The sequence below is a fragment of the Trachemys scripta genome, chromosome 1 (assembly GCF_013100865.1).
Source record: "Trachemys scripta elegans isolate TJP31775 chromosome 1, CAS_Tse_1.0, whole genome shotgun sequence".
NCBI lineage: Eukaryota > Metazoa > Chordata > Testudines > Emydidae > Trachemys > Trachemys scripta.
The window spans coordinates 107,344,479-107,370,353 of NC_048298.1; the positions used below are offsets into that span (position 1 = coordinate 107,344,479).

General features: G+C 42.9%; 1 protein-coding gene across 15 annotated transcripts in view; it reads left to right on the top strand.

Annotated features, from left to right (window-relative positions):
* The window catches only part of ERC1 (ELKS/RAB6-interacting/CAST family member 1), a 530,185-nt gene that overhangs the window by 86,904 nt on the left and 417,406 nt on the right, over positions 1-25,875 (top strand). For all 15 annotated transcript variants that reach the window (XM_034780724.1, XM_034780799.1, XM_034780743.1 and 12 more), the window contains exon 3: positions 15,162-15,578. In XM_034780724.1, the coding sequence (XP_034636615.1) occupies positions 15,162-15,578 (417 nt within the window). The remainder of the gene's footprint in view (positions 1-15,161; positions 15,579-25,875) is intronic.

Below are 25,875 nucleotides of genomic sequence, written 5' to 3' on the forward strand. Positions count from 1 at the left end.
AATCAAGACTTTCTGAACAACCTCACATCAAACACTTCACCAGTAGGGTTACCATACATCCGGATTTTCCCGGACATGTCCGGCTTTTTGGGCTTCAAATCCCCGTCCGGGGGGAAATCCCAAAAAGCCGGACATGTCCGGGAAAATCGGGACATGCGGGGCCGGCGGTGCTGGGCCGGGGCTGGGCTGGGGGCCGGGCCGGCGGTGCTGAGCCGGGGGCTGGGGCCGGGCCGGCGGTGCTGGGCCGGGAGTGCTCGGCCGGGGGCTGGCCCAGGGCCGGCACCCCAGGGCCCGAGCTGACCCAGGCTGGAGACGCCGGGGGGGCCAGAGTGGGCCGCACCCTCCCCCCCCCTTACCTGCTTCAGGCTTCCCGCAAATCAAATGTTCGTGGGAAGCAGGGGAGGGGGCGGAGTTGGGGCGTGGGCGGGGTTAGGGGCGGGGCCGGGGCCCCGTGGAGTGTCCTCTTTTTGGACACTCAAAATATGGTAACCCTATCCACCAGTGATTCAAGGAACACTCATGAAATCCAGGAAAAGCTTGTTTCTGATATGACAGCTCTTTGCTCTTTGAGACATCTGTGCTATATGTGTAGCCAGTTTGCTAAATTAAATTGGTTGGTTTGGAAGCTGCTTACCTTTCAGACCCACATTAGAAAAATTAATGATGTGGCTTCTACACACTTGGAGTATTAGAGGGTAGTTCCGAAGAATTTGGGGATTTCCCAGGTTGGGTTTGTAGAAGTTTTGAGAGCTTGATTTCTCCTCTCTGTCTCCATTGGGATCCATGAGGTTTTCCAGAGTGTAGTGTGCAACATAGACAATTCCTTGCAGTTTGGAATGGTGTTGGGAACCTACCTTAAGCTCCATACCTTAGGCATATCCAGAGCTCTTTGATAGTTTATCGGCAGGACTACTTTCAGGTTATGCCCATGTCTATTTGTGGCTATAGCTGGCTGTCTAAAAGTAAAGCCATTTCACCCCAGAAGCTTTCAAAATGGATAACACATTGTGTCACACTGACTGTCAAGGCTGCTTCCACCAAGGCTCAAGGCACATCTTCAGCCTTCTACTGCAACATCCCAGTATCTGAAGTCTTTAATGCTGCTGTGTGGAGCAACCAGCTCATGTTTGTCAAGAATTATGCAATGGACTTGGCTGCTAGATCAGATGCAAAGTTCAAGAGAGTTGTACTCGTGTCTCTGGTTGATGCAGCTGATATTTCTCATGCTTACCAATCATCTACAGTGGGATTCACACTAATACATACTTGAAGAAGAAAGAACTGTTACTTACCCTACAATAACTATGGATCTTCAAGATGTAGTCAGTTTGGATCCTAAGATCTGCCCTCTATCTCTGCTTTCGGAGTCCTCAGGTAACAGGGGCTTCTGATTGTAAGGGACCTGAGGGAGGGTTGGGGATGCTCCACCATTTATGCCCTAGTATGGGAGTATGAGATGACACAGGACACATGCATGGTGGCCCCCAGTAGTCACTGCTATTCAAAAGATCCAAGCTTGTGCACATGAGGTGCTCGCCCACCTACAGTGGGATCCAAACTGACTACAACATCTGAAAAGAAACCACAGTTACTGTAAAAAGCAACAGAGGGTCCTGTGGCACCTTTAAGACTAACAGAAGTATTGGGAGCATAAGCTTTCGTGGGTAAGAACCTCACTTCTTCAGATGCAAGTAATGGAAATCTCCAGAGGCAGGTATAAATCCGTATGGAGATATCTGTTGCTTTTTACAGATTCAGACTAACACGGCTACCCCTCTGATACTTGACAGTTACTGTAGTGTGAATAACCATTCTTTTTTCCCGTGTGTTCTCATCTCCTATCTGGGACTATAGGCCAGATCTTCTGGCCAGCAGATGGAGCTAGATAGAAGTACTGGCCATTTATCATCTTATTCTGGGACTCTCCTAGCTGTCTCAGCATGGAAAACGATCCAAGATCGCTGTCATTCCCTGGGAGCAGAAAGAGAGTGAGAAACTAAGTATTAATTTTCCTCCCTTTAAAAAAAAAAAAAAATTACCAGACACTATAGTGTTTAACACTTTTTTTCAGCAACTGTTGCTTCTTTCTTGTGTGAAGACTAGAAATTCTCTAAACATAATTGGAAGTCAAACCACAGGTAGTCCCATGCCAGGTTTGATTTTGAGAAAGAGCAGTCCTGAAGATTCTGAAGGTTGATTCCATGTAGCTGAGCAGGCCTCGATGATTTCTGCCGTTAGTTTGGGAGCTCTCAAAAACTTTACTGTAGGGGTTCAGATTCCTGCAAGACTGCATCTGATACTATGGTGATGAGCATGCTTTAGTAGAGACATCTGTGGGGCACAGGCCCACTATCCAAACCAAAAAGCCTTTAATACATTCAAATATGTTGTGCAGAAGAGCAGTGGAGAGTGATGGTTTTTCCTATGCCTGTTGTAAAAAAATAGCTGTGCAGCAGTGAATCTTTCCATTAGCGAGATTATGAAGAGCGTAATGTTCTGCAGCCATTGCAGGGGCAGGCAATCTCTAGAAATGGTGTATCTCCTAATTTACTTCTTCCCTGGACATTAGTCCCCTGAGTCCTTCAGTAATGTAACTCCAAAAATCTGAATAAAATACTAATTCTTGTGGCAAAGAAGAATCTGATTCTCCCAGTTAATTTTCTCTAAATTAAATTTTGCGTGCACTTTAGAAAAATATCCTTTCCCAAGGACCATTATTGTATTTGATTCTCTGGACTGGTTATTTGGCTGTTGAAAAATGGTATCTAAGGAAGGGTTACTCACTCTGTTCTTGAAGACTAGGAATACTTACACTTCTATGTCCCACATTCATAGGATCTGGGCCTTCTTTGAAAGTTGGTTCATAAAAAGGAAGATAAATCCTGAAAAGGTTATGGTCAGCCAAATTCTTTTGTATTGGACAGGATCATCAAAGACCTTGAGGTGAGCATCCTCCAAGCACACTAAGCAGAAATTGTGAAGTGGTTTATATATAAACTTCAGGATTAAATGAAGGACCCTGTTCAGATGTTACAAAGTTCCCAGGATTGGCAAGTATTGTCAGATTCAAGAAAGGATCCTTTATTCCCTTGTGGAAACTGCACTTCATATGGAGGCTTTATTCGAACTGCTGTCTCAAGCCTGTTTGATGACAGATTCCTGTGTCGTTCATCTATCAACTCTGCTTGATTATCACTGTTCACCCAGACATACTAGTGAACTACAAGCACTCTCAGCTAGAGAAGTTTGTCCTTAAGTCCACATGAACAAATAATTTCAAGAAAAGTTTAAAAAAAATAAATAAAAAAAAAATAAAAATTCTGAAGTTAAATTCATAATTTCATCCGAGCCAGGATGTTATTTTTGTTGTTGTTCTAGGCTAGAAACTCCTAAAGGAGCTACGTTGTTGAGATGTTGCAGTTCTGAAAGTGTATTTGAATAGGACTCAATGGTTTAGGAAGTTAGCTTGATTTATTTGGTATCTCAAAGAATGTGAGTATCCAAAATTTTAGTTGCTTTGTGGAGAATCTGTTCGTCCTTAGGTGTACTGAGAAGAGCAAAGGGTTTTTACAAGAGCAAAGGGTTTTTATGTTCTCAAAGCAGGGGAAAAAACCCTTTAGCAAAGATGGGTGGCAACTTTGATAAAGATTAAGGCTTGATTAGACCTATATAAAACTACAGCATGGAACACTGTATATATTTGTTATACAGAAAAATTACATTAAAAATTACCTTATTAGGGTTGCAAATTCGAGCACTCAGTGACAGAATTAAGGTTGCCTGGCAACTTGTATGCATGCATTAGGGTACAGTCTTTAATTACACAATGATATACTTTTTTTTTTTAAGAGGACCTCCTCTCATTCAGTACACAGGGATAGTGCTCAGTTAATTAGCAGCTAGACAATATATTTATTTCTCCTTATTCAGTATCTGACTCTATGCCTTATTTGCTGCACATTATTCAAATCCTGCTCTGATAGAATTATTAATTTCCTCAGAGGCTTTTCGACAGTGCTCATCAGTCTCTGAGTACTTCACAAATATTAATAAATTTATATCACAACACTGTGTGAGGTGAAGGAGTTGTATCCCTATTTTACAGATGGGGGAACAGGCACAGAGATTAAGGTCAAAAGTTTTTCATTAATTTTGGGTGCCCAATTTGAGACCCTTAGAACCAGATTTTTCAGAGTACTTAGAGTTCTATAGTACTTTATATGTTCAGAGCACAGCTCCCATAGATTTCAGTTGCTGCTATGGTTGCTTAGCACTTCTGCAAATTAGATCCCGTCTTATCAGGTTGTGTACTCAGAAAATGAAGAACACACAGTTAATGACAGCCTATGAATAGTTTTGTTTTAATGATGTGCCTAATATCCCATTGGAACTCTGTGGCAGAAGCATGGATAAAATCCAGTTCTCCAAGACTGCATTCAGCTGTCTTAACCGTGAGACCATCCTTTCTTGTTTTGTAGTCCACTGCCTCATTTAATACACCTTCCAACTTCTATAACAAATAAGGTGGGATCCTACAGACAACAGCCTCCTTCATTCCACAATCTTGATGCACCACCAGAACAGGTCCATCACATGCACTAAACAAGACAGGGCCCTCTGGGAAACCATTCTTCTGTGATTATGAAATTAAAGACTACATCCCACATATGCATGGGGTTTCATAAATATTTCCTGACTTCATAGGAATGATGAGACTCAGAAATCTTGGGTTCCATTTCATGTTTTGGAGAAGAATGTGGTCTAGTGGGCACAGATTCCTCTGTCTTTTCACTCCAAACTTGACCATATTTGCACTGCCACTCCAACCTGTCCCTGTGTCAATTCTGTGTCGTCCCCGCTCCAGCTTTTTTTCTCACAGTCCCATTCTCCTGGCTACTCAGTCACAGTCTCCAGTCCTCAGGCTTCTCATCCCAACCTCCTTGTCTAGCCAGTCCTAGTCTCCCGCTTCGAGCTCACTATCCAAGCTTCTGTCTCTCCTGCTCTCCACGCCCAGTCCCACTCTCTTTGCTCAATTAGATCCAGTCCCCCCTCGAGCTTGTCATCCAATCTGTCTCGCCCCTCTCCACCCTCCAACTGGTTCCCAGTCCTTTTCTTGCCCCATGGGTTCTTCATTCAGTCTTAGTCTGCTCCCACTGCCTGCCTGGTTCATTGTTCCAGTCTCTTTGCCCAGCTAGTCCTAGTTCGCTCTCAGCACCCAGCTTCTTGTCAGATCTTTCTCCCTTGTCCCTGTTCCCCACATCAGTTCCTAGTCCCAGTCTGCCTCCCCCTTCCTATAGCTCCTTGTCCGATCTCAGTGCTCTCACCATCAGCCAACTGGGTTCACAGCCTTCTTACCAACCTATTTCCCTCACCATCTTCCAGTTGCAGCTTCTCCACCCAACCACTGCAAACCTCCCACTACCCTGGCTCCAAGTCCCAGTCTCCTTGCCCAGTTAGTCCCTGTCAGAGTTTTTATCTCCCTCCTCTAGTCCCTGTCTCCCCAGACTCCTTGTTCCAATCTACTCCTTTCTCTCCTTCCTGATCTATCTTTTGTCACCTCTACATTCAAATCAGATGGCTTCCTTTTCCTTGCTGTCTTGGTGCCAGCAGACAGGATCATTGAGAGCACAGGAGAGAACGGCTTTCTGCTCTCAGTTCCAGTGCCTGGACCCAGCCTGGCCTGGAGCAGCCATTACAGGGAAATTCCAGCTTCAGCCTTATAGACCTGGGCTTGAGGGAGCATGCTCAATTCCTCTATGGGGATGGCACATGTACAGCTTGTTCTGTGCTAGGAGCTATGAGAGGCTCCAGCATTCTCAGTGATGATGGAATCTTTGGAGACTGTAGCTGCTAAAAATCCAAGTGTCTACTAAACATGTAGTAACTGATTTTTTTTTTAAAGGTGCATGACTTGGCCAAACCTATTCATAGAGTTCAATTTTCAGAGGGATGGAAAAATGTACCTCCTTTACACAAAGGCACCCCTCTGCCAAATTTCAAATTCCTGATCCAAAGCATGGGGCCACTAGAGCTGTTCAAAGAAAAGGTCTCCAGAATTTTTTAGTATGGGCAGAACAATGTATTTTTTTTCACTTGGCTCAACGGTTTTGACTAAAAATTTTCAAAAAACTTCAGCTGGAGGCAGACACCTGGCATGTGAAATTGCAGCCCAATTTCACAACATTTGCAAAATTACAAGCAAATAAAAACAGGGTCTTATAACAAGAATTGTAAGGCAACCTTAATAATAGCCAGCGCTACCAGCCCTGCCTTGTGTGTGTACACACGTGTAAAAAATTACATTAAAAGAGTATTCAGTTGCAAAGTCAAGCACTTTCAGAAGTTGGCAAATGCCAGAATTGAGGTTGTCTGTATATCCTAAGTTGGCTCCCTTGTACCCATGCATTGTTATATAATTTTGTGATCATATACTATTTTTTTCTACAGCCCTGTTCTCCCCTCCCCCATTATTCAGTGAACAGGGACAGCACTCCATTAATAAGCAGGTATTCAATATGTTGATTTATCCTCATTGGTTTGCAGACAGAATTATTAATTTGCTCATGGAGTTTTCTGTGATGATCATCATCACTATAGTATGAGTGCTTTACAAACAAAGATTTTGTTTTCACAAAACCTCTGAGGTGAGTGGGTAGTATTAATCTTCAGTTTAAAGGTGGGGAATTAGAGGTGCAGAGATTAAGTGTTAAGGTCAAAAGTGTTTGCTAATTTTGAGTGCATAATTTCAGTTGCCTAGGGTTTGATTTTTTTCAGAGTATTTAGCATTTTATAGCGCTTTATATGTTTAAAGCACAGCTCCCAATGACTTCAGATGCAGCTGTGAGAATGTTCATTCTCAGAAATTGAAGAACACACAATTAGTGACCACCTGTGAAAAGTTTTGGTTTAATTGACTTACCATGCATCACTCTCAGGGAAAGAATCCAACTGTTCAGGATAACATTCAGCTGCCTTAGCCATAAGACCATTCTTTGTTTTCGTGCCATCCCTTATATATTCACTATACATCTTCTAACTGCTGTAATGAATGAGGTCTTACAGTCAAGAGCCTCATTCACTACATAACCCTGACTCATTCCCAGAGCACAGTTCATCATGAGCACTGTAAGAGGCAAGGGACCTATGGAAAATCATATGTGATCATCTTATTAAGGATTGTATTATAATGCATATTCACAAGGGGTCCCAATTAAGGTTGCATAGGCAACTTTAATTCTGTAACTTACTAACTTTGTGTGCTTGATTTTGAACTGTTAATATGCTTGTAACGTAGTTTTTGTGAGTGATTTTCTGAGGCTTTTAAAAAAAACAAACTGAAAAAACCTGAATTCTATCATGTGGAAGCATACTGACCCCTACATGAGTCATCAGCAGGGTTAGAACCTTTAGATCCAGAGCACAGCACTCTGAGGTAACTGAATGACTGATAGCAGTAGTCAGTTGTCATCCTTTATGTTGTTCCTCCACTAGGGGAGGTTGACGCACAAAACTTTGCCAATAATTTTCACAGGTATTTGCTCATTGCAGAGGAATTCAACTTGGATTTAATTCCAGGTTCTGGAGCAAGTGTGTTCTAAAGGGCATAAATGCTTCTGCCCCATTTCTCCCTGAGCCTGACCCTATCTGCCTATGTCTTCTCCACCCTATCCCTGTGTCAGTTCTTGTCTCCCTTCCCCTTGCCCCCAGTCTCCTTGTCTGATCTTTAGCCTCCCCTCACCTTCTTCTGGCTCCCTGTCCATGTTCCTGCCTCTCTTCCCCCCGGGTTCCTTGTCACAGCTCCTAGTCTTCCCTCACAGACACCTTATCATAATTTACTTGTTCACTCCCTACTTCATCCCTCTAGCTTGGCTTAGCTCCTTACCCCTGTGCATTTCAGTCAGATTGCGTCCTTCTCTTTTATGGTATCAGGATACCAGCAGCAGGAACATTCAAAACACAAGAGAGACATTTTTTCTGTCCCTCAGTTCCTGTGCCTGGCACCACAGTAACCCACCCCTCAGCTGTCATGAGTCTCAATTGCGGGGAAAATCCTGCTTAGTTCCTGCATCTCTGTGTTGGAGCATGCTCAGTACAGATAAAAATCTTTGGGGAATTTAGTTGCCAAACTCTAACCAATTTATACTGAGCATGTATGCATTTAGATTTTGTTGAAAGGCTTATTGCTTGGCCAGATTTGAAAGGGTTTTTCATATTTTTGCACAACACAGAGTACTTGTCATCCTATGCTGTGTAGTGCAACAGACGGTATGGACCCACTTCAGGCCATATATAGAAGAGCTGTTTTATCGTACGGCTCAGATTATTCCAGTTGCCAGTGAAAGTGTGTGTACGACCTTTTAAATTATGTAATGCCACCAAGATCATGAGTGTGCAAACATCTTTCCAAGGTCCACTCTGCTTGGTATAGGAGAGGTACCTGTTGGTAGTTGAGAGACACTCATACTCCATAGAAGGCGTGGTATTTTTTTATTTCTCCTTAAAGGTTTCCTTGGTAAGCCTTTATATCCATTACATAAGTGAATTGTTTTGTCCCTCCTGAAACCAAAGCGTCCAGTTCTGTGCAGAATGGAAGTTTAGGTTCAAGTCACTAGTCCAATCTTATTTCATACGATTTACTTGAAATTTCACCTGTATCAGCAGATTTAAAGCTGTTCCATGCACCCACCGCTGGCACAGAAGATACTTAATCACAACTCTTGATGTTTTTAGTTAAAAAATTAATCTGTTCAGGGCAATATGTCTATAATCGCTTACTAAGAAATTAATCAAATAGGATCACATTTTAGATTTTATGTTTTCAGAAAGTCCTAACTTTGAGATTTCCTCTTAGTAGAGTGAGAGTAGATACCTTTAGAAATTCAGACATGGAAGGGTAGCTGGTACTGACTAGCTTAGAGTTATAAAAATAACTTTCCTTTGACTACTCTAGCATATTGGAGTGTTTGTGACTTCTGCCAGGAGAACAAATTAATATATAACCTAGAAGCCCAGTGACCTGCTAGAAGTGTATTATGGTACAAAAGTGGCAGCCAAGAATTTTCAGGAAGTAGTTACTGGATCTGACAGCACTCAGTTAAAATGTATTTGTTCTGCAGACTTTAAATTCTAAGAGTCAGATGTCTGCATCTCAGTCTTGGTTTCTTTTGGACTACAGGAATATCAATTTGTTTACTCCTGTCCTTTTTTAGGATTTAAATTTACTGTTGGTGCTTTTCTTCTACAGTTTCTTGTGGATGTGTTGTTGCTTCATGACACCCCCTTAAACCAGATGAGTCATTCAAATGAGTCTGGTTTAGCAGAGAGATGTACTACCAACAATCTTAAGCCCTTTATCTATAGAATTTGTTTACCTCTTTGCTCTTCTGCTGTCTCAGAGATAAATCAGTGTAAGGTTTTCTTAATATACAAGTTAATTTGTTAGGATTTAATTTAAGTGGGAGCCAATTACAATCATAGCTTTGCTTCCAAGCTAAGCTACACACTATAAAAATCACTCTGTCATTTCCATACAAATAAGGATCCTGGTGCCCCTGAGCCATCTTACAGTGAGCATGCAGTGTTTTTGGAATCAGCAAGTTCTGTTTCATCAGGGCCCTGCTGGACTCCTGACATTAGCCCTTTTGTCAGTTTCTCTGCATCGGCTGCAGCTGAATGTCAGCAGGGACTCCCTTCAGATAGACAGGCTTTTGCCTTGAGTGTGCGTTCAGCAGAATTTGTATCTCAGAAATGTTGTCCAAATGATAACACTTGGAGAATGAGTGAGAAAAAGAAAGACTTCCTTATTTTCTCTCCTGATTTGTGATTGAGTTTTGCTTTAGTGGCCCTGGTTTCTCCTAACATTTGGAGCATGGTTGCTGCCCAGCTCTGTGTGGCTCATCCTTTTTCCTGACATTTGGAATACTTTCACTTCAGGGAAGACTTATGAAGGTAGCTTGTTAGTGAGGACTTTTAGCTTTCATATGTGCTGAGATGCTGGCAGGAAAAGCAAATTCATGATCTCATGTAGTTTCTGCCAATTTCTGTGACTACAAAACATTTGAGATAGGGAGAACTTGGGTGGAATACCTCTACTGGTAAAGCTAATCTCCCTGGAAGACAACTATGCAGTCATTCCAACTTCTGTTCCTTAACCTTGTGTAACAGCGTTGGGGCACCTCCTTGTGGCCATGTCTGGGGATTAACTCCTTTCTAGTCTGATGCCCCCTTTCTGATGGTTGCTCACACCGCATTCCCCCTCACTCTCCAGGACTCACAGTGCTCTTTCTTTGTGATTCAGCCCCTTGGACAGATCATTGTATAGTCCTACCCTTCAGGGCCATCGAAGTCCCACTGGATCACCTGTTTGTATGCTGCTCCAGACAGTCTTTCACTCCAAGGCTAGGCCCTGTGCCACTTTCCCAGCAGCTGGGAGGGAACCTGGACTCACCCACTACTCTGTACTCCAGCCTAGGGACCCGATATCCAGCAACTATAGTCTGCTTGCTCCCAGACTTTATTTCCCTAGACTCCTTCCTGCTCCCTTTTTTATCTTCTGTTCCACTGCCCTGGGTTTGCTGACCCTCCCAGGGGACTACTTCCCCTCTTGGACATCATGGCAGACACTGTAGCCCCAAACAAACCTCCCTTCTCCCAGGGAGCAACTACAAACTACTTCCCCTGCAGCCCCTTTCTGTTCTCAGCTTCATCCTTTTATACCAGCCCAACTTGCTCCCTCCCAGGTGAACTTCATCTTCCATTAGGCTTATTGATTCCAGGCTGTGCTCCAGGTGCAGCATAAGAGGTTAATTGACCGAATTTAACCTGCTGTGTCTTGTGTGGGGTGGATATCACATCACACCTTGATAAACCTAGTTTGCTATCATTTATATAGTACTTTTCTGTCCATTTTCCTTTTCCCCTGTAAGCTTTCTGTGCTTTATTGATCATAAAGGTACATATACAAGCTATAAAGAATACAAAGGTAACTCAGTCTTTCCCAGTACTTAGCATTTTGCGTCTAGAGAGTTGATAGAGAGTAGCTTGGTCATTGAACAGAGCCACAGAGAACCACAAAAAACTTGTCATCCTGATGATGTACTGGCATGTATATGTCATGCATCTGTCACAGTAAATAATTAGTTGTGTCATATATTGACAATCATTCATGACACAGTATTATGTAACATTGGCATGGTTTTCCCCTTGGTGCTGGGATAGGCGAGGAACTCCTTCCTCTCCCCTGGCTGCTGAAAAGGAAGTCTTCCTCCTCATCTTCTTGACTGCTGGGAGGGTAAGGTGTGTGTCGCCTCTTTCTACTTTCACCTGACCTGGCTGCTGAGACAGAAGGAAGAGGATGTGTGTTGCTCCCTTTCTATTTTAGTCACACTTTCGTTCAACAGGAGGGAAGTCACACTAGGGCTTGCCACACCACCAGTTCATTTATCTCAGTGCTTTTGGAATGGCATTTAATATACAGAGCAACATAGGTATACTTTTGTGATGGTGTTTTTCTTTATACAGGATTTTGATCAGACCCAGAGGTTCAGAGTTTTGTGTGCCAGTACATCAAGAACTGAATGAGTTATATGAGCTTTGAGTTGACTATCCTGCTAAGACCTCCAGGGTAATCACTTGCATTTCCTCTCAAAGATTCTCTCACTACCTTTTCATCTGCAGAGGGCTAACTCACTAGAGAGAGAAGTCTTTGTTTGTGAAATCTAAAGACATTGTCAAGTACTGTAGGTTCCAATTTTTACCTACTCTTAAAATTGAGCTTTCTGTTAACATTATGTTAAAAACTACAGCATCTTTTTCATGGAAACTGAAAGTATTGAGTGTTGAAAATATTAAAGGCATTACAAAAATAGTCTTACATTTATTTTGAGATCATGTGAGACACTTGCAATGGGCTCTTTCAAGCTTGAGTGAGGTTTCAAGTGAATTCAGGATCTGAAACTAGGCTTAGCTTTTCAGTGCCCAATATTAGATGGATTTATAAATAAGATGTTCCCTTCCTTTCCCAAGGAATTGCAATGTTTAAAGAATGCAGGCAGAGAACTAGAGAAACAGTGGTAAAACTCAGTTTATGAGGGAAGTGAGTATGTCCTATTTAAAATGTTGTAGAAGAACAGCTATGCCCACCTGAAGAACCACCTTATAGTTCATAGCAACAGGGCACTATGTTATGTGCTAATAATAAGCAGCCTATTAGCCAGCAGACAAAAGAACTCTATAGAGCAATAATATACTGGGAAGGCGAGCATGTCAAATTTCCTGCATCTTAATTTACTGCTACACTGCATATTATCTTTTTTTTCTTCAATTAAGTAGTTCAGAGTATTTAATTGTAATTGTAAGCAGTAATTCATAAACATATTGGTGATCTCTTATTTGCAAAGCATTTAGCTCTCTTCTTTCTTCCTAGGAAACATACTTTGACTACATTTGCTAGTTACTGACCCTTCCATTAGTACGGCATAACTCCGTTGTCCTCACCCATGAATCTGAAATGACATGAATTCCATAAGTGATGTTTCTATTGGCATTAACATTTTTCTCTTTTACAATTACCCTATTTGAACCACTTAAAAATAGCTTTCAGATGTTGATTGCATCTGTGGAAAATCATTCATGCTGAATTTAAGGAGATGTTTTATACTGGAATAGGTGGTAATGTTTTCCTGGGATACAGCTTTGCCTGGGACATGATCCTATATTAATCAGATTATAAAAATTCAAGTCTAGGAAGTTTGTTGTGATGACTTCTTTTTAGTTAGGGTTATAAATAGCCTAAGACTAATTTTCTGTGGCAGTACAGGAAGCCATTCTGCTGTTCTAATGCATGTGGTGATTCAGAGGAAGCTGCTTCTCATGCCTTCCTGGAGGGAGGAAAGTGAGGAAAGCGAGGTAAGAGTGGATGCATGTGAAATATGGATGTTAAGCAGACCATGCTCTGTGGTTGAAATGGGATGAGTATAGTTTCCCTAATAAAGATAAGTTCCATTTTGGTATATAGACTGGCTACCTTAGGTATTTGCACTGAGCTTAGTGGAGCACTTTTCAATTGTTTGGTGCAAATTCTCTTGTTACCAGTGCAGCCCCATTGGTATTGCAATGGTAAAAATTAGGAGAATGTGAGCGCATGAGATTTTTTCTTACAATTTAGTCTGCATGGATGAGTTGGATAAACTGTGGTAGTTTGGCTGCCTGACTTGCCCCTCATTCACCTAACATGCTTGCTGTTGCTCTTCTGAGCTTTAAAGCGTGGAGGTGTAATGACATTTTTGTCTGGAATGCAGCTTGGAGAAGTGACACTGGCAATTTGTTTCAAAGAAGATTGAAAGCTAAAAGTGCTTTACATTCCAGGCTGTGGTGTGCTCAGGGCATAAGTTGTCTTCCATTTTGCAAGTAAATGCGTGGGCAGAAATTCAGATTGCCTCATACACTTTACCTTACAGCATACAACAAATAATCATCCATGTTCAGGAATATACCTGTGTGAGAGATCCAGAACCATCATTATAACTTAAGTACTATTTTCTGCTGAACTGAAACAGTAAATATCAAGTATCATAAAATTACAAATAGAAGAAAAGGTCAAATAAACCTCAAAATCTTGAGATAACTCCCCTTGAGGGGAGGGGACCCCAAATAACAGGGCTTGGAGTGTTTGAACTCTCACGTAGTGAGGAAAGTAGTACTGAAATAGTTGTTTACAGCCCCACAGACTGCCTTCATACATCAGTCCCTACAACAGCAATAGCTGTTAAAACCACAAAGATAGACTAAATTCATGTGTTTATGAAGTAGCAAATATCGCTTCCTCCCTGTTCCCTTTTTCAGAGGAATATGCAACAAACAAATTACTGGAGGAATCCTACAGTCTCCTTGTCCTTTCTAGTGCTTACGCTATTGCTACCACTGATTGCATCTGTGCTGTTTTTGGAAGTTGCTGTAATGTAGGCACTTATTTATCTAGTGTCGAGGAAGGCCTCACAGAATTCAATTCAGCTGGCCTGTTCAAAGGCAAACTGAATTGTGTCAGTCTCTTTGCCTTGACCATGAAAAGAGGATAGTTTTGTGGTTGTCTCAGATTTGTCAGTCAGACCTCGTTTCTATTTTTACATCTCCTACAAACTTCCTGTCTTGCTTGGATATTATTTCATTCAGTGCCTTTTTTTCCTCTGTAAATGGGAATAATGCTTACCATCTCACAGAGCAGGTACATCTACACAGCCAAACAAACAAAAAACACACCCCAAAACCCCATGGAAACAAGTCTCAGAGCCTGGGTCAACTGACTTGGATTCATGGTGCTCACGCTATGAGGCTAAAAATAACATTGTAGACATTCCCACTTGGGCTGGAGCCTGGACTCTGAGACGTACACCCCTCACTGGATTTCAGAGCCCAGAACATCTACGCTGCTATTTTTAGCCCCATAGCGGGAGCCCTACAAGCCTGAATCAGTTGACTGAGACTCTCTAGTGTGTGTGTGTGTGTATGTGTATGTATGTATGTATGTATGGAGGGGTGGGGGGTGGTTGCATTGTAATAGAGAGAATTGTTCTGCAGTCATACACTGACATCTTTTTAATAATAACGATTCTTGGGGGATGGGAAACAAAATGTATAACCAATTTTTAAAAATAATTTGATATTGCTCCTTCATGATCTACCACAGTGTTTCCTACCTCACTCTATTAAAAGGTCAGCACTAGTAACCAGTGTCTCTTTATTCCTTGTTTGTTTGCTGGTGTCCAAGGGAATTGCTCTAGTTCTTGGGCCTTTGATGCTGAAGTGAGATGAACTAAGAATAACAGAGTAGCGAAGTGTTCATTTATACTTTTCAGTACACTGATTTTTCCTAGTAATACTCTTCCATTCTGGACATTGACTTGCATGGGTGGGTGGAGATAGGGGAATTTCATGCAAGAGAATCTTTCTCCATCATTCAGGGCCTTAAAATTTGCAGCTCAATAACTCTCTCCCTCCACCCCCCAAAGTTGGGGAAATCATAGTTATGTGCTGTCAAAAATGTTGAGTATTGGCAGCTGTTGTGTATTCCTTCTGACTGATTGGTCAAGAGGATTCAAGCAGCGCATGTATTTCCAATTTTTCACTAAGGAAGGGAATTCACTGATGTAGTTTTCTGCTTCTAGCACATGCAGATGACGATCCAGGCTCTCCAGGATGAGCTTCGGATCCAGCGGGACCTGAACCAGCTGTTCCAGCAGGACAGCAGCAGTAGACCCAGTGAACCATTTGTGGCAGAGCTGACAGAGGAGAACTTCCAACGGCTTCATGCAGAGCATGAGCGCCAGGCCAAGGAACTTTTCCTGCTGCGCAAAACCTTAGAAGAGATGGAATTGCGCATTGAGACTCAGAAGCAGACCTTAAATGCCCGTGATGAGTCCATCAAAAAGCTGCTGGAGATGTTGCAGAGTAAAGGACTGTCTTCAAAAGCCACAGAGGAGGATCATGAGCGGACAAGACGGTTGGCTGAAGCAGAGATGCATGTCCACCACCTGGAGAGCCTGCTGGAACAGAAGGAGAAGGAAAACAATATGCTGAGAGAGGTGAGTGACCCAGACATCAATTAATCTAAAAAATAATTCATTACATGAGCGATCTTCCTGTCCCTCCTTCCTAGCGTTAATCTCTGCTAATTCATCCTTGTATGCCTTCCATTCCTTTTCTGATATTCACCCTTTCACCACTGTGGGAACAGCATTTCCCATGATGGATAGACTGTAGATTAAAAAATAATCTGATGGAGTTTGTCCCCTAAATTAAAACCTCTAGTTTGTTTTTTGTCTCTCCCCTCCCCCAGCTCCCGTTTGTCTTTACTCCCCACATGAAGCTGTGGAAATTCATTATCGCGGGAATGTAATGTTCATTCAACCTCTTTTTTGTTGTTGTTTGTTTGTTTAATTGAGAGCAAACATCTACCTGTATTTAGGAAAGAGAGAAATCTTGGCAGCATTAATGGATGATCACGCTGCAGTTTCCATGGAAACAGTTGACTTGCTATGTAGGGTTTTTGTGATAAAAAAACATTAGCTGCCTCAGATGCACAGCCAAAAAAGATTATTTAAAGGAACACTGTTGCAAAAATTTATAACAAAACAATACTTAGATATGTATTGTATATTGTGGACATATGATGACAAGCATTCTTAAGTATAAATCACCCACAACCAGTTATAATGAAATGTAGACCCCTGTTGGAGGCTTCAGAATCCTGCCACACTTGTCTCAGGAAAGGAGCAGTGGAGAGGTCCTCCAAGTGGGCTAGAGTGGCTGCAGGGGAAGCAGCCGATCAGGGAGGCTGTAGGGGAAGCAGCCAATCATGGCTCAGGAGGGCTATATAAAAAGAGCTGCAGGACAGAGCAGTAGTCAGTTGCTGCCTGGAGTTGGAGGAGAGAGGACTGTGTTCCTGGCTGGCTGAGGGAGCAGCAGGATCACAGACAGCTCAGTATGGGCAGGGACCAGAGGAGCAAAGCAGGAGCTTGTGGCTAGTGCTGGGCCTGAGTAAGTATTGAGCCCAGGGAGGGCCGCAAAAGACAGTGTCTCCACGGAGGAAGCCCTGGGGGTATGGACCCGTACCAGGGCTGGGACAAGTTAAAGACTATATACCCCAGAAGGGGTTTCTTTTGTTTCACATAGAGACAGTGTGCGTGACTTGGCCGGAGGGCTGAGTCACTGAAAAACTGCCTGAGAAACCACTGACAGGTCACCATAAACTGAAAGACTGCAGTCACACCTGACCGGAAGGAGGCGCTTGTGAGAGTTGGGTGCCATGCCATTACAATTTTCCGACCAGAAGGGGGGCTTGCAAGAGATGGGTGCCATGCTATTACAGGCTTCCATTTATTCCCTCTCTAAGCACCAGCATCAATAGTGAGAAGTCAGGAGGAAGATGTACCTCTTTAGAGAGAGAGAGAGAGAAAGAGAGAGATTGATTCTGCTGCAGAGCAGCAGGTGTTGGGTGTGAGACAGGAGATGAGTCTTCGTAGTGTAGTTGAAAGGCTGGAAATCTTATATCTTGGGTTATTTAATCCCTAGGCCTTCTCAGGAAAGGATTCCTTGTGGAGAAGAGAGATTACTGTGTGGTCAGTTTTATTGTGTGTCTTAGGCAAGTGACATTTGGAACTTTGCAATTACTTTTTGATGCCAATCCAATTCTGAAGCATCGAGGAGGGACTAGCAGGATATTTCATAATTTATTACTCAAGCTATTGTCTCATTGCCTTCTCTGGTACATAGAATTGACCCATTTAGAAAAAGTAATTCCTTTTAAACTAGTGTAAATGGTGGCTTCTTTGTAATTTGAAGTTCTTCTTTGAGTGATGTCCCTATGGGTGCTCCACTGTAGGTGCGACAGCCCTCCCTGCACCTGGGATCAGAGATCTTTAGTAGTAGTGGCCATTGGACTGCACATGTACTCCTCCATGTCTTGTGCCATGAGCAGCATCTATAGATAATGCTGTGCAGTCCAACCACCCCAACATTCCTGGACTAAATAGTGGAAAAGCTGATATGGGATTCAGTCAATAAAGAATTAAAAGAATTGGAATATAATTAATACCAGTCAACATGGTGTAGCCTTTTATTTTATTTAAAGTGAATTTAATAATGTTGTATTACACCATTGTGGGTTCGGCTCTGGTGGCTATAGTTTCAAGCTCAACAGAGTGAAAGTCACCTCTGTGACTTTCTTCAGATTTAGAGCCTCTAGGAACACACAAAGACCAAGGATATGGACAACATATACATTTACAAGTACAAGGTCTAGTCGGTTTTACAAGTTTTATTAAAGTTACAGTTAAGGTTATGATTACCCAAGCATATGGAAATCCTATAAAAACCTATGCACCGGTAACAAATATAGTCATACTCACATCCTTAACAATATTGTTAGGGTGTGATGGATGCCTTGCCAATTGATCATCAATAGAGGGATGGTTTCTGATGGAGTCTCCCCATAGGAGATTAATTTTACCCAATCTGGGAGCCCTCTTTTATCTTGTGATTCTGACTACCCATATGCTGTGCGCATGTGCATGAAAGTGTCCACTCTCTTTTTCCTTATATGTATTGTGTCCCTCAAGAATATTGGGGCATCCTGTTTTTTTTTATAATTTGTTTATAGTTCCTTTTATTCTCATTAGCATTGACACACAACCTTTATCATGCGGGTAAGGCACGTATTAGAAAAAATGTGCCTTTAGGTCATTTTGTGATCTAAAATTAATCTTATGGCTAATTTTTCGCAATACCATCCATTGGTACCTGTTTTTCCGTAACCTTGTGGCATCGGGTTATTCTTTGGTTACTTACTTATGTCAAGCATTTCTTAAGCCTAAGGCGTAGTATGGCTAGGGTTACCAGATAGCAACTGTGAAAAAACGGGACAGGGAGTGGGGGGCTGTCCCTTTAAAACCAGGACATCTGTTAAATAGTTAAGTTAAATACTTAGGGAAAAAAAAAAAAAAAAAAGAGAGAAAAAAACCCCACACACAAAAAACCCCAAAATTAAATCGACTGTGTCAGTCAGGTCAACATGAGAAACTTAAAATTTTGGCTTCTGCAGCTAACTCAGTCATCTCCACCTTTATTTTCCTGTTTGTTCATAATCTGGAAAAGAAAAACAAGCTTTCCTGCTTTTTCAGGTCCCAAACGATTTCTCAATTTGGAATGAATTAGTCCAAAGGAAGAAAATATTCTTTCTACACCAGCAGAAGAAGCTACTTCTACTAAAAATGAGATTATCACTTCAACAGTCTCTGAATCCAAGTGCTTAAGTGACTTCCACCAGTTCACTGGTGTGACTTTCTTTAAAACGTTTCACAGTAGCAGTCGTGTTAGTCTGTATCTGCAAAAAGAACAGGAGTACTTGTGGCACCTTGGAGACTAACAAATTTATTTGAGCATAAGCTTTCGTGGGCTACAGCCCACTTCTTCGGATGCATAGAATGGAACATATATTGAGGAGATATATATACACATACAGAGAACATGAAAAGGTGGGAGTTGTCTTACCAACTCTGAGAGGCCAATTAAATAAGAAGAAAAAAAAACATTTGAAGTGATAATCAAGATAGCCCAGTACAGACAGTTTGATAAGAAGTGAGAATACTTACATGGGGAGATAGATTCAGTGATTGTAATGGCTCAGCCATTCCCAGTCTCTATTCAAGCCTAAGTTGATTGTATCTAGTTTGCATATCAATTCAAGCTCAGCAGTTTCTCGTTGGAATCTGTTTTTGAAGCTTTTCTGTTGCAAAATTGCCACCCGCCGATCTGTTGTTGAGTGACCAGACAGGTTAAAGTGTTCTCCTACTGGTTTTTGAATGTTATGATTCCTGATGTCAGATTTGTGTCCATTAATTCTTTTGCATAGAGACTATCCGGTTTGGCCAATGTACATGGCAGAGGGGCATTGCTGGCACATGATGGCATATATCACATTGGTAGATGTGCAGGTGAACGAGCCCCTGATGGTATGGCTGATGTGATTAGGTCCTATGATGATGTCACTTGAATAGATATGTGGACAGAGTTGGCATTGGGCTTTGTTGCAAGGATAGGTTCCTGAATCAGTGTTTTTATTCAGTGATGTGTGGTTGCTGGTGAGTATTTGCTTCAGGTTCGGGGGTTGTCTGTAAGCGAGGACAGGTCTATCTCCCAAGATCTGTGAGAGTGAGGTATCATCTTTCAGGATAGGTTGTAGATCTTTGATGATGCGCTGGAGAGGTTTTAGTTGGGGGCTGAAGGTGACAGCTAGTGGTGTTCTGTTATTTTCTTTGTTGGGCCTGTCTTGTAGGAGATGACTTCTGGGTACTCGTCTGGCTCTGTCAATCTGTTTTTTCACTTCAGCAGGTGGGTATTGTAGTTTTAAGAATGCTTGATAGAGATCTTGTAGGTGCTTGACTCTGTCTGAGGGATTGGAGCAAATGCGGTTGTATCTTAGAGCTTGGCTGTAGACAGTGGATCGTGTGGTGTGTCCTGGATGGAAGCTGGAGGCATGTAGGTAAGTATAGCGGTCAGTAGGTTTCTGGTATAGGGTGGTATTTATGTGACCATAGCTTATTAGCACAGTAGTGTCCAGGAAATGGACCGCTTGTGTGGATTGATCTAGGCTGAGTTTGATGGTGGGATGGAAATTATTGAAATCATGGTGAAATTCCTCAAGGGCTTCTTTTCCATGGGTCCAGATGATGATGATGTCATCAATGTAGCGCAAGTAGAGTAGGGGCGTTGGGGACGAGAGTTAAGGAAGCGTTCTTAAAAATGTTGGCATACTGTGGGGCCATGCAGGTACCCATAGCAGTGCCACTGACTTGAAGATATATATTGTCCCCAAATGTGAAATAGTTGTGGGTGAGGACAAAGTCACAAAGTTCAACCGCCAGGTTAGCTGTGACATTATCGGGGATACTGTTCTTGATAGCTTGTAGTCCATCTTTGTGTGGAATATTGGTGTAGAGGGCTTCTATAGGGTTACCATATTTCAACAATCAAAAAAGAGGACGTGAGGAGCCCCGCCCCCGTCCTGTCCTAGCCCCGCCCCTGCCCCTTCCACTCCCTCCCACTTCCTGCCCCCTCAGAACCCCCAACCCTCCCCCCCCCACTCCTTGTCCCCCGACTGCCCCCTCCTGGGACCCCTGCCCCTAACTGCCCCCCAGGACTCCACCACCTCCCTAAGCCTCCCTGCCTCTTGTCCCCTGACTGCCCCCTCCTGAGACCTTCCCCACATCCTAACTGGCCCCCTAGGACCATACCCCCTACCTGTCCCCTGACTGCCCTAACCCTTATCCACACCCCCACCCCCTGACAGCCCCCCTCAGAACTCCTGACCCATCTAAACCCCTCTGCTCCCTGTCCCCTGACTGCCCCCTCCTGGGACCCCTGCTCCTAACTGCCCTCCAGAACCCCACCCCCTACCTAAGCCTCCCTGTTCCTTATCCCCTAACTGCCCCTTCCTAAGACCCTCTCCCTAACTGCCCCCCAGGACCCTACCCCCTACCTGTACCCTGACTGCCCAAAACCTTATCCACCCCCCCCAGAAAGCCCCCCCCGAACTCCTGAGCATCTTCATTATCTAGGCATAATTTTCCCTTATCTAGACAACTGGTTGATCGTGGCAGATCTTATCTTAAAGTATTACCGGCCTTGTCCCCTAACTGCCCCCTCCTGAGACCCCCCCACCTGTACCCTGACTGCCCAAAACCTTACACCCCCAACCCCCAGACAGCCCCCCCGAACTCCTGACCCACCCAACCCTCCCCCCTGCTCCCTGTCTCTTGACTACCCCCCCCCAGAACCTTCCTGCCGCTTCTCTGACCCCCTGGCCCCCTTACTGTGCTGCAGAGCAGCGCGCTTGGAAGCGGGGGAGGGGAGCAGGGTCGGAGCTCCAGACTGCTGGAGGCCGAGGCGAACGGCCGGCCGGCAATCTGTGAATGCAGGGCAGCAGGGGGAGGGGGGGGAGAGAGAAGAGGGGACTGGTCTCAAGTTTCAGGGGAGAGGAGGGGGGAAGTGAAGGAAGGGCTCTGGCTGCCGGAGCCCGTGCGAGTGGCACAATCCGGCCGGCTGCCCTGTAAGCTGTGCACGCTCTGCATGGGGGGAAGTCCGGACATTGACAAATTCTCCCCGGACGCTATTTTTAACTCAAAAAATCCGGACATGTCCGGGGGAATCCGGACGAATGGTAACCCTAGCTTCTATATCCATAGTGGCCAGGATGGTGTTTTCTGGAAGATCACCGATGGATTGTAGTTTCCTCGGGAAGTCATTGTGTCTTGAAGATAGCTGGGAGTGCTGGTAGCGTAGGGCCTGAGGAGAGAGTCCACATAGCCAGACAATCATGATGTTAGGGTGCCAATGCCTGAGATGATGGGGCATCCAGGATTTACAGGTTTATGGATCTTGGGTAGCAAATAGAATACCCCTGGTCGGGGTTCTAGGCATGTGTCTGTACAGATTTGTTCCTGTGCTTTGTCAGGGAGTTTTTTTTAGCAGATGGTGTAGTTTCTTTAGGTAATGCACAGTGGGATCAGAGGATAATGGCTTGTAGAATGTGGTGTTGGAGAGCTGTCTAGCAGCCTCTTGGTCATATTCCAATTTATTCATGATGACGACAGCACCTCCTTTGTCAGCCTTTTTAATTATGATGTCAGAGTTGTTCCTGAGGCTGTAGATGGCGTTGTGTTTAGCATGGCTGAGGTTGTGGGGCAAGTGATGTTGTTTTTCCACAATTTCAGCCTTTGCACGCAGTACTACTTTAAAGGTGAAATTGTAAAAGGAAGATCTGCCTGTTTCAGCTGTTTATTTTTTATCACAGCTGCATCTAAAATGATAGCACCATAGAATAACAACTATTTTTTTTGCTCAAACATGAGAATTCAAGAATAGTCCAGTAGGAAAATGGCAGTGCTTAAGAAAGAAGTATGAAATAAAAAGTTTACCAACCTGAAGATCCTGCATGTTCAGACATGTTCCTTTCATCATCTTCAACTCAGCTTCCTCCTGAAAAGGAACACTTCTCATGATGATGTTTCATTTGGGCAACCAGGCTTTGCATTTCTTTGTTGCAGTGCCTGTCTTACCGACAGGTAGGTAGGAACTTAATGAAAATATTTCCAAACTGGGTCTCTTTTATGGCCTGCTGTCATTTATAGGATTTCTCTTCTGGTGAGAGAATGGTATGGTAGATCTCAAATCAACGAAGGCTACATTCAGAAAGACCTCAAGACTTCTGGAATATGCTGCTCAGACAGTTTTACTTTTTGTTTCTACTGCCTGTCCCTCCCTTTTCACATTTATCTCCAGATTTCTTCTCCTTGTCCAGATCTATTCTGCCCCCAACAATCTTCTATTCATTGAACTTTTTGAAACTTTGCACTTTGAGAGAGAGTTAAGGATTGGCTCTGTGTACACAAATTTTCAGCGGGACAATAGGGTTGAGATCTGTTATTTCTCACCTCTCTCTATATATTTATTTTATTTATTTATTTAAAAACATTTTTGCTGTTAACAAGCATGGTCTCGCTGGAGACACAAATCCACAGTTTGACAACTGCAAAACTAAGCATATCTGATGGTATCTTGTAGACTGAGCACTGAGTCCCATTGGGTAGATAGAAAGATTAACCTAAATAATCTATACAGAAGCCCCTGGACCCCCATAAGATTGGGTCCCTAATCCATGAACTATTGGAACTCATTTACAAAACTTTTCTTAAACATTACATGAATATATTGTTTCAAACTATAGCATTAGAATTTATAATCCCTATTCCATGATGAGATAGTAGCAATAATGTATCTTAATTAAAATTTTTAGATAGGTTTTTTCCTCAAAAAGTATTTTATCAAAAAATTCGATTTAAGTAAAAAAGAAAATCCATTTTTCAAAAAAATCATTGATTTTTATCCACTCTGGTTTACATCTGAAATTTTACGGTGTTGTAACTGTGGGGGAAAGGGGACCATGGGGGGCGGGGGGTGGGGTTGCAAAGCTGTTCTTAAGGGGGCTATAGGATTGCCACCTCACTTCTGTGCTGGGCTCTGAAGGCAAGAGCTGCAGAGCTTCCTGCAACTGGAGGAGGCTCCTGGAAGTGAAGGTGAGTTTGATTTCGCCTAGCTGCTAGTCCTGGCTGGCTGGGGAGGGACAGGAATTGCTTTTCCCTTGCATGGCCATTCTCGAGGAGAGAAGAGACCCAGCTCTGGGTACCTCCTCTGGCTTCAGGAAGCTCTGCAGCTGGGAAGCAGCCCCGGAGCTTCCCGCAGCTGGAGGAGGTTCCCGGAGTTGGGTCTGATCTCCCCCGTGCTGTTGGAAGTGCCCAACCTAGACCTCATCCGCTGCAACTTGAGACCATTGCTCCTTGTTCTGTCATCTGCCACCACTGAGAACAGCCGAGCTCCATCCTCTTTGGAACCCCCCTTCAGGTAGTTGAAGGCTGCTATCAAATCCCCCCTCATTCTTCTTTTCTGCAGACTAAACAAGCTCAGTTTCCTCAGCCTCTCCTCATAAGTCATGTGCTCCAGCCCCCAATCATTTTTGTTGCCCTCCCGCTGGACTCTTTCCAATTTGTCCACATCCTTTCTGTAGTGGGGGGCCCAAAACTGGATGCAATACTCCAGATGTGGCCTTGCCAGTGCTGAATAGAGGGGAATAATCACTTCTCTCAATTTGCTGGCAGCGTGTCTACTAATTCAGCCCAATATGCCATTAGCCTTCTTGGCAACAAGGGCACACTGTTGACTCATATCCAGCTTCTTGTCCGCTGTAATCTCCAGGTCCTTTTCTGCCGAACTGCTGCTTAGCCAGTCGGTCCCCAGCCTGTAGCAGTGTATGGGATTATTCCATCCTAAATGCAGGACTCTGCACTTGTCCTTGCTGAACCTCATCAGATTTCTTTTGGCCCAATCCTCCAATTTGTCTAGGTCACTCTGGACCTTATCCCTACCCTCCAGCGTATCTACCTCCCCCCAGCTTAGTGTCATCCACGAACTTGCTGAGGGTGCAATCCGTCCCATCATCCAGATTGTTAATGAAGATGTTGAACATCCCCAGGACCCCTGCATGCTCGAACAATATTTTTATACTTCTCCCTAGTCATCTGTCCAAGTTTCCACTTCTTGTAAACTTCCCTTTTGTGTTTAAGCTCACCAAAGATTTCTCTGTTAAGGGAAGCTGGTCGCCTGCCATATTTGCTATTCTTTCTGCACATTAGGATGGTTTGTTCCTGCTCCCTCAATAAGGCTTCTTTAAAATACAGCCAGATTTTCAAACAAGAAGCATTTTAGTACAACCCAATGCAATGTCGTGCATCTAGGAAAAAGAATGAAGGTCGTACCTACAGCTTGTACAGTACACTGTATCTAGGAAAGTATCAGTCTGAAAAGCAGGGTGGCTTGATTTAAACCAGTGATTTAAGTCAGCATGCAAGAAACCTTGATTTAAATAATTTATTTTTATCATATTTTGCATTTATACTTTTTAGTTATTTTCCTAAAGAAAGGTTGATTGTCATTGGTAGGTAGCCATTAAAACATGCTGATTTTCAACTAAACTTTACACTAAATTTGGTGCTTCTCTTTGTTAACCAGGAGGATGCACTGTATCTATACTCATTTCTTTAAGCAATTGTATAGCTTACATTTATTCAGATTCTTAACTATTACATTTTTATTAAGTTAGAAAATGGTGAATGATTAATTACTTAGTAAAAAAAGAAATTTATTTTTTACTTGTAATTTGTGTCAATCTGTATTTGGATGGAAATTAAAATGCACAAAAACAATATATTTTTTCTTAAATAAAACAGCTTTAAATATGCTGGGTACAGAAGAAACGCTTTTTAATGAACATTTTTATCACACACTTTTGCATTTAAAACTGGTTTATTAAACAAAGTAGTAGTTTATGTCAGCAGTGAATTGAACTGATTGTTTCTGGTCACCATAGCCTTCAGAATATTAGAACTAGAAGATTTCATTCTCTCACACCTATTTTTTTAATTCACATATTGGAAGAGGAAAACAAACTTTCCTAACTCCCATTTAGTTTATTAACTTTGAATGAACTAGTCACTGAGCTGAAATGCACTGGAATTTGTTCAAATATAAACTATTCTCTCTGCCCCTGCAGAAGAGGCTACTGCTGTCAAAAGCTAGATTAGCACTTAAACTCTGATTCCATGTGCTTAGCAAGTGACTTCTATCAGTTCAGTCATTTAACTCTCATGTAAACTCGGCAGTAAACTTTTACTGCTTAATTATTTTTTCATATTTAATTTAAATTATTTAAATTATTATAATAAACTTAGGTCTGGGTGGCCAAACAGTGCTGGGGTTAGAGATTGTGCA